We start from the raw sequence: 9,026 nt of genomic DNA on the forward strand, positions 1-9,026 counted from the left end.
CAGCGGCTGCATGTAGATGTTGAAAAGCATGGGGGAGAGGACAGAACCCTGAGTGGGAGCCCAGGGGTCTGAACACTCATCCCCACCACCACTTTCCTGAACATGGCCCAGGAGGAAGGAGCGGAACCACTGTATAACAGTGCCCCCAGCCCCTCTAAACGGTCCAGAAGGATGTTATGGTTGATGGTATCAAACGCCGCTGAGAGATCCCGCAGAACTAGGAAACAGCTCTCACCTTTGTCCCTAGGCCGCCGGAGATCATTGACCAGTGCGACCAAGGCAGTTTCAGTCCCATGATGAGGCCTGAATCCCGACTGGAAGGGATCCAAATGGTCCGCTTCTTCCAGGTGTGCCTGGAGTTGTTCAGCAACCACTTGCTCAATCACCTTGCCCAGGAATGGAAGATTTGAGACTGGGCGATATGTAATAAGGTACCAGACTCAAGTTGTATTAGCTGAGGCATGGAGCTAGACGTTATGAAGCAAAAACAGCACCCCCAGACTTGTGGTTTCCTTTATATGCCAAAACATTGGACCCCAAAGTCCCACTTTAATTACTTTTTGCACAGCTGGGGGGGGGGAGGAAACACCATTAAGGAGTATTTGCAGGAGAAAACTAGGAAACACAGGATGATGGAGGCACCTCCCTCTCCCGCTGGGCCTTCTCATTTATGACTACATCCATCTTCTGAAGCAAGTGCCCTCGCAGAGTTATTGGAGTACAACCCCCATCATCCTGACCTCAAGAGCTCAAGGCAGTGTGCATCTTTATTTTCCATTTATTCAACCCTGTGAGGTAGATTTGGCAGAGATAAAGCGATACTTTTTGAAGGGAGGCAGTACACTTTGCAACCATGTGCTGAATGGAACCTAAACCTCCCCAGGCTACGTGGAGCACTCTATCCAGGGCACTCTGCCTCACCGGCAAACACGGGTTTAGTAATGCACGATTGCCTATAGATCAAGGGATGGTGTGGCCCACCACCCGCTGTTGGACTTCAACTCCCATCATCCTTTGCCAACCCCTGATACAGACTATGGCAGATTCTGAGTTCTATTTGGCTCCAACAGGACTCACAGACCCGGAATCAGTTTGAATGACCTTGTGTATTGGGAGTTAACAAAAATAGTTTTGGGGGTGAACCAGTGCAAGTTGTTCTTTCTTTTCCCCCACATCACTCCAGGGCAGAAGACTGGGATCAAGCAACAGCATCTCCTTTGCCTCAGGGACACAGTGTGAGAGAGGCCTCAGGGGACCACAGCCAAAAGAAAGGGTAAAGCTTCTCTGTGAAGGAGCCCCTCAAGGTGAAGAGTGTTTCTGAGCTACAAGGGTCAGAGAACATCACCCGCCCTGCCTCATAGTCCAAGCTAACGAGAATCCTACGGGTCGGAGTCTCTGGCTCTGCCACATTTGCTGGCGTTGCAGGAAGGAGCTGGTAGGGCCCCAACTCCACAGCCCAAATCCCACGTTCTGGTTGAAGTACCACAGGCCTCTTCCTTTCCACAGATTCCTGAGCTACACCAAGGGCCCAACCGCAGCGGCCTTTCACATCTACCAGCCAATGGTGGCGGCCGCTCAAGAAGCCCTCAGAGCCCAGAACACAGAAGGAGGGGTGGAATCTTCTAGAAGTGTCGAGGTAAGGTGGGAAGCCATCCCTGCGGCTCACGGTCCTCCGGTCAGCTGAAATCGCCAGGTTGGGATGAGCTGAATCGGGATCCAAGGTGATGATCTCTGTAATAACACAGAGGAATATGTGCCTCTATCTACATCACATATGAAGCGCATGCACAGATAAGATCTTCCACTCTAGATTATTAAAAAAAAGAGAAACTGGCTGCCCAGCTTAGTATTATTGCGCTCGCTCCAATTACCTGAGCGATGAGACGTTTCAGCAGTGCAGTGCTTACTATGTTTGGTTTCCATTGGAAGGAGGTTACTGGAGGCATTTATTTTTTTACATCTAAACAGGGCTGTTTTTCAGCTGGAACTCAACGGAGGCACCCCTAAAAGTGGCTGTGGTGCCCCTAAAAGCTCAACAACTTAGGGTTGTCCACCCCACCCCACCCTCCCACTATATATAAGGGTCTGGTGACTTCTTTCAGTGTATCTGAAGAAGTGTGCATGCACACAAAAGCTTATACCCAGAACAAACTTAGTTGGTCACTAAGGTGCTACTGGACAATTTTTTAATTTTTTACATCCCAAAAATGTGAGAGTTCCTGCACCTCTTTTTCTAGAAAAAAAAAGAGCACTGCATATAAATACAATCTCGCTATCCGAACACACTGCATTTTCAGGAAATTGCTTGTAAAGGCAAACATTTGCTTAACGAGTCAACAATTTCCCTGGATTCCTACGTGGAAATTTCTAATGTGTTCCCGGCCATGGAGTTTTGACCCCGAAATGAAAAACAAAACAAACAGGGGAAACCCTCTGAAACCTTGCAAAAGGCAAACAAGGAAGGGGGAAATGATCTTACTTGTCCAATCTACCTCCTCCCCTTTCTGCCATGGTTTCATGGTTGCTGCCGCAAACCAGCAAAACAAAAAATTAAGGCTTGCTCAAGGCCGGTTATTTGTTTACCGTGCTACATGCAGATTCAACTGTTTGGATATCTGAATCTGTGGTGTGTATAGCGAGGTTTGGGGTACTAATTCCTCATGTTTGGATAAGTGGATTTTTGTATAATGGAAGTGGTATAGTAATCCCTGGCATGCTTTTGTCTCTATACCCGTTCTCCTGACCACTCTACACTAAAAACCCAACTCCACCTGAACTTATTCAATGTCCATTGTAAAAAAAAAGGGGGGGGGAGGAGACCTTCCTCCCATCCCATCTTGGAAGTACCATGTCTAGGATATAACTAACATTATCAATGCTACTATTAACATAGAAAGAGCCAAAGGTAGGATGCAGCCATTGTGGCTAGTTCCAATTGATAGCCACTGAAGTTCCATGAATGACTAATGTTTTTGTTTTTTTTAAACCAGCCAAGTTGTGGCCTTCAGTGCCTCTTGTGGCAGTGAGTTCCACAGTGCACCTGCGTCTTGTTGCGCAAAGAAGTTAGTGTGAAGTACTAACCTCTCATCTCGTTCATATGCTCCCACAGGGCAGTGTTCTTCCGAGAGAGATGGGAAATTCTCTCTTCCAATTCCATGGTGGACACTGGCGACCATTTTGGAAAGTTCCAGTTTTTGCACCTACCGCAAAAGAGAGAGAGAAATCAGGTGGCTTCTGGGCACATAATCCTGTTTGGCAGAAACTCTGGGCTGTATTCAACTACAGAGCAGATGCACTGAAATTGAAGCAACGATGCGGGTGGTGTTGTGGGTTAAACCACAGAGCCTAGGACTTGCCGATCAGAAGGTTGGCGGTTCGAATCCCTGCGACGGGGTGAGCTCCAGTTGCTCGGTCCCTGCTCCTGCCAATTTAGCAGTTCGAAAGCACGTCAAAGTGCAAGTAGATAATAGGTACCGCTCCGGGGGGAAGGTAAACGGCGTTTCCGTGTGCTGCTCTGGTTCGCCAGAAGCGGCTTAGTCATGCTGGCCACATGGCTCCCTTGGCCAATAAAGCGAGATGAGTGCCCCAACCCCAGAGTCGGCCACGACTGGACCTAATGGTCAGGGGTCCCTTTATCTTCCAATTAACAGCATCTATTGATTTCAACGGGTCTGCTTTGAGCATGACTGAAGGTAGATACAAGCTTACAAGCTTCTCGGGCTAGTTGTTGACAGAATGAATCACACTTACAACCACAGTTACTTACCTCTTCAAGAGGCCCCCAGCATCCTAAAGGAGGGAAAGAAATGGAGAGAAAGCAGAATTTTAAGGGGTGCCCTTTCACAGTATCATAATTCACAACTCAAAATTCCTCCAGGAACTATGTGGTAGGGTGGGGTGTAATGTATGAACTGGGCTCTCGTTGAAGTCTAATTTTGTGGTGGGATGGCTTATTAAATTTGTATATTTGTAGTCTATTGCTTTTGAGTGCTTCCAGACGACCTATTTACCAAGCCTTTTTTCCAAACTGTTTGCAGGGAGTTTAGAGGCTGCTGCACCGAAGCAAGTCTTATACTGTGCCCCTAGTAAGTTAGCAAAAATGTGTAAGACAGGTACAAATGTCTGTTGGAAATGTAAAGAAAAAGAAGGCACCTCCTATCATATATGGTGGACATGTAAGGTAATAAAAGTATTCTGGGAAATAATATACATTGAACTGAAAAAAAGGTTTAAAATAACTTTTTTATAAAAAACAAACCAGAGGCTTTTCTATTAGGAATTGTGGGTGCTGGAATTCCAAGGGCGCAGAAAAGACTTTTTATGTATGCGAAGACAGCTGCATGGATGTTGTTAGCCCAGAGATTGAAAGAAGATAAAGTCCCTACCAGAGAAAAATGGCAAATCAAGTTGTTGGACTATGCCGAAATGGCAAAACTGACCAGAAAGCTTAGGAACCAAGAAGACCAGAACTCTAAGAAAGGATGGGGGAAATTTATAATTTATCTTGGAGACCACTGTAAACAGATGAAAACGTTAGCAGGATTGCAATAACACTCGTAATTTGCAAGTACTATGGAGCTAATGGACTTATAAAAAATATGAACTATTGAAAAGATGCAGTAGAAAAGGTTTAACAACAGAACCCACAGAGGGGAAGGTGGGAAGATTTGAGAGAATCTTGTAATTTTGGGTGTGTTGTGGTATGATTATAAACTTAAATATGTAAAACCAAATATATTTTTTTTAAAAGTAAAAATAAAAATAACTTATAGTTGTGTTTTCCGGGAAGTTTCATTGTACGTTAACAGATCTTACACACCATTCTCTCGAAACAGAAGCACCTTCTGTTTTCAATGTTCCCAAAGCGCTTGGCTTTGGAGTATGCAGTGGCTTAAAAACTCTCCCTTTCATGCTGACGGCCAGCTCCAAGACGGTGGAGACAGGAACACTGCTGCAAAAATAGCAATGTGTCTTCAACCCCACTCCCCGCACCAAAGACTCCGAACCACCACACCGCTGCTTTTACCTTGAGGAGCTCAGTATCTGGCCGCTGACAAATTTGCTCCAGCTCAACTATCAGTCCTCGTAGAAGCGGCGCCCCCTGCAGGATCTTGCTCTCGTTCTCCCGCTGCCTTCTCTCCAGCTCGCTGGCCACTTCCGAAAGCCCCTGTAGGGCATGGCTCTCCCTGTCCTGCAGGGTCTTCCTTAACTGCTGGAACATGTGGGCAGTTCTCTGCCTCTCGGCTTCCGCACGACCCTGCGGAGGAAGGAACGGGAAACGGCGCCGTTCCAAAAGGGTAAGGACAGGTAACATTGAAAAGCACATTTTCTCCTTGCTTGCTGCAGCAAAACCAGAGTATCGGAGCTGAGTAAGTTCAGCGATACTCCTGGATACCAATCGCTGGAAAATATAGGAGGGGAGGGCGCCCTTTTGCTTGAATCCTGCTTACTGGGCTTCCCACAAGCAACTGCTCAGCCGCTGTGAGGACTGTCGCTCAGTGGTAAAGCATCCGACTTGCATATAAAAGATTCCAGGTGTCAGCTAACAACCTTACACCATGCATTTCCCACCATGTCTAGTTTGGGTCTTATGCTTGGGGTTTTGCTTACATCAATGGGATGCGGATGGTGCTGTGGGTTAAACCACTGAGCCTAGGACTTGCTGATCAGAAGGTCAGCAGTTTGAATCCCCGTGAAGGGGTGAGCTCCCGTTGCTCAGTCCCTGCTCCTGCCAACCTAGCAGTTTGAAAGCATGTCAAAGTGCAAGTAGATAAATAGGTACCGCTCCGGCGGGAAGGTAAACAGCGTTTCTGTGCGCTGCTTTGGTTCGCCAGAAGCGGCTTAGTCATGCTGGCCACATGACCCAGAAGCTGTACGCCAGCTCCTTCGGCCAATAAAGCAAGATGAGCGCCACAACCCCAGAGTCGGTCACGACTGGACCTAACGGTCAGGGGTCCCTTTACCTTTAAGGCAGGCATAGGCAAACTCGGCCCTCCATATCTTTTCTGACTACAACTCCCATGATCCCTAGCTAACAGAACCAGTGGTCAGGGATGATGGGAATTGTAGTCCCAAAACATCTGGAGGGCTGAGTTTGCCTATGCCTGATCTAAGGTTTGGGCTGAGGACTGTACTCTACATCCCACCCCGGTCTGAAATGCAGCAACTCTGCTTTTTGTTTCGACTTCCTCAACAACAGTGTTTCCCAAACTTGGGTCTCTGGCTGTTTTCAGACTACAACTCCCATCATCCCTACCTGGCAGGACCAGTGGTCAGGGATGATGGGAACTGCAGTGCAAAAGCAGCCAGAGACCCAATTTTGGGAAACCGTCCCCTACAAGGTACAGACCAGGGTCACTGTTTGCTATCGATTCAGCAGCACAACTGCTCTCTATTTGTGTAGCCTAGACTGGTATTTGCCTCTTAATTGGCAACTATACATATACATGCGCTACCCAGTTACACATTTTGATCTGCGGCACCATTGTTTCAAGAGCTGCTGTTGCTATTTGTCGCCCCAGCTGGTCTGACAGCGTTTGCCGGATGGACATACACATTCTGACACAAAATGTGCCTCTTTTCTAAGTGATGTCACTCAAGCCCCAAATATACCTAAAGGAGCGTCTCCACCCCCATCGTTCAGCCCGGACACTGAGGTCCAGCTCCGAGGGCCTTCTGGCGGTTCCCTCACTGCAAGAAGCCAAGTTACAGGGAACCAGGCAGAGGGCCTTCTCGGTAGTGGCACCCGCCCTGTGGAACACCCTCCCACCAGATGTCAAGGCAATAAACAACTATCTGACTTTTAGAAGACATCTGAAGGCAGCCCTGCTTAGGGAAGCTTTTAATGTTTGATATTTTATTGTGTTTTTAATATTCTGTTAAAAGCAGCCCAGAGTGGCTGGGTAAACCCAGCCAAATGGGCGGGGGAAGAAGAAGAAGAAGAAGAAGAAGAAGAAGAAGAAGAAGAAGAAGAAGTCAGCTTTGCCTAAGAAGGCAAACTTACCAGCAGCATCTCCAACCTCTTCCCTTGGTTCACTGCAAGGACCTCCCTGCTGTCCCTCTCGCTTTTCAACAAGGCCAGGTGGTGTTGAAATTGTCCCTGCCAAAAGCAACAAGCAGATGGGTGTTCAAGGCTTAGAGAGTGTGCAGTTCTGTGTTTCTGCATCGTTCTCCTGCCGTAGGCTCCCTCCATAGGCATGCGCACGGCAAGCAGATCATAGACAGTTCTAGGATGCCCAAACACTCCTGAGAGGTGTAGGACCTCAAGCCTCCTTACAAGGTGTGCACTCTTTCCTGCAAGTTCTAGTTCTAGGTTCTGCGTTCCTGTAAGCACCTGGTGCTGTAAGCACCTATTTCATACAATGGCGAGACTCCCGAAACGTGAACCCTTACAAAGCTTTCCATCTCAAAATGCCCTGTGACTGCAGGTCGTGGGCAACCGTTCCTAAGAGCCAAAGTGCATTCCATATGCAAACAGAAACAGTAGCCAAACAGCCTGTTTTAACTTGAAAAATCCACTGGAGGGGCAGAGGCTGAGAGTGGAAGAAGCAGGTGGAGGGGAAAATAAATATTTTAACTCTTTTCCCCACTAGCCATTTCCCTAATACAAAACCACCCCTGAGAAACTTCTTTCCTGCACAGGGTTTCAAATGCATGCTTGCATGGAGCTGAAGGGGACAGGAATCCATTAACATCTGCCGCACACCAAGCTCTTACTTGCTTGCAGAAGTACAGTGGTACCTCGGGTTACATACGCTTTAGATTACAGACTCAGGTTAAGAACTTTGCTTCAGGATGAGAACAGAAATCACAGCGGCGGCAGCAGGAGGCCCCAGTACCTTGGATTAAGAACTTAATTCGTTCCAGAGGTCCGTTCTTAACCTGAAACTGTTCTTAACCTGAAGCACCACTTTAGCTAATGGGGCCTCCCGCTGCCGCCGTGCAATTTCTGTTCTCATCCTGAAGCAAAGTTATTAACCCGAGGTACTATTTGTGGGTTAGCGGAGTCTGTAACCTGAAGCGTCTGTAACCTGAAGCATATGTAACCCGAGGTACAACTGTATATGACGTAACTTTAGCTATACACTGCATATGTGCTGTGTGTGTGTGTTTCTTTTATTGTTTCGATACATAAAGCAGTAAGGAGGAATGCTGCAATTCCTAAAAAATCATTTGCGTGCAAAATGCACCCCCAATCTCTCACCTCGCCCCCCCCCCAAAAGCAAAATAATGTTTTGTTTTTAATGCAAGTATCTCGTGAACAGAGATCACTGGAGCAAACGCACCCCAAGCTACGATCCTTCCCACTATTCTGGGTTGCGTGCAAAGTTCGCCTTACTCACGAGTAGCCCTGCTGAAGGCAATGAACTTGACTGATTGCGGGTTTGTGTGTGTGTCATTCCTTCCGACTGGAACTTCGTGGGAAGGCGCCGCTCCTCTCGCTGAATTTACCTTGTACTCCTCGGCTGCCTCGTCCGCGGGGACCACCGCGTGAGATCGGTGCTCCTTGGATCTGTCGCAGACCACGCAGATGAGAGCCTCGTCCGCCCGGCAGAACAACTTCAGCGGCTCCTGGTGCTGCCGGCACACCGGCCCCGATCCCGGGCTGCTGCTGCTGCCGGCCGGCGGCGGGGGAGAGGCGCCGGGGAGCTCGGCGAGCGAGGCCAGCTCCTTGGCCCTCTCGGCCACTTTGCCCAGCTGCGCGTTGGGCCGGAGCTTCCCGGAGCGGGACCTCTTCCTGCACTGCGGGCAGGGGAAGCAGCTGTCGCCCAGGCCGCTCCAGTAGGTGGTGATGCAGGCGCGGCAGAAGTTGTGCTCGCAGCTCAGGATCACCGGGTCGCCGAAGTAATCCAGGCAGATCGGGCAGAAGAGCTCTTCCCGCAGGGCGCGGGCGGCGGCGGCGGTAGCCATGGAGGAAGGAGGGAGAAGCAGCGCTTTTTTGCAACGGCCCCGGCTGGCACCGCCTGCCTCTTTCTTGCTCAAGCGTGCAAAAATAAACAACCGCCACCCAAAACCGAAAGTAGGCG

General features: G+C 48.7%; 1 protein-coding gene across 1 annotated transcript; it reads right to left on the reverse strand.

Moving 5' to 3' along the window:
- Window positions 1-1,087: 1,087 nt before the first annotated feature.
- Window positions 1,088-9,026, reverse strand: LOC114592101 (E3 ubiquitin-protein ligase TRIM39-like). Its single transcript, XM_028719988.2, has 6 exons — window positions 8,452-9,026; window positions 7,004-7,099; window positions 5,027-5,257; window positions 3,767-3,789; window positions 3,082-3,200; window positions 1,088-1,731 (listed from the first exon to the last, which is right to left on the reverse strand). Exons 1-6 carry the CDS (start codon window positions 8,908-8,910, stop codon window positions 1,223-1,225), a joined length of 1,437 nt encoding a protein of 478 aa, XP_028575821.2. The 5' UTR covers window positions 8,911-9,026; the 3' UTR covers window positions 1,088-1,222.

This window comes from Podarcis muralis, chromosome 2 (assembly GCF_964188315.1).
Source record: "Podarcis muralis chromosome 2, rPodMur119.hap1.1, whole genome shotgun sequence".
NCBI classification, from domain to species: Eukaryota; Metazoa; Chordata; class Lepidosauria; order Squamata; family Lacertidae; genus Podarcis; species Podarcis muralis.

Excerpts from the sequence above, each read along its gene's own strand:
- LOC114592101 (XM_028719988.2), bottom strand. The coding sequence starts at position 8,910 with ATGGCTACCGCCGCCGCCGCCCGCGCCCTGCGGGAAGAGCTCTTCTGC. Across the intron at positions 7,100-8,451 it reads AGGCAGCCGAGGAGTACAAG|GGACAATTTCAACACCACCT; the intron begins GTAAATTCAGCG and ends TGCTTTTGGCAG. Across the intron at positions 3,790-5,026 it reads CAGATACTGAGCTCCTCAAG|GATGCTGGGGGCCTCTTGAA; the intron begins GTAAAAGCAGCG and ends TCCCTCCTTTAG.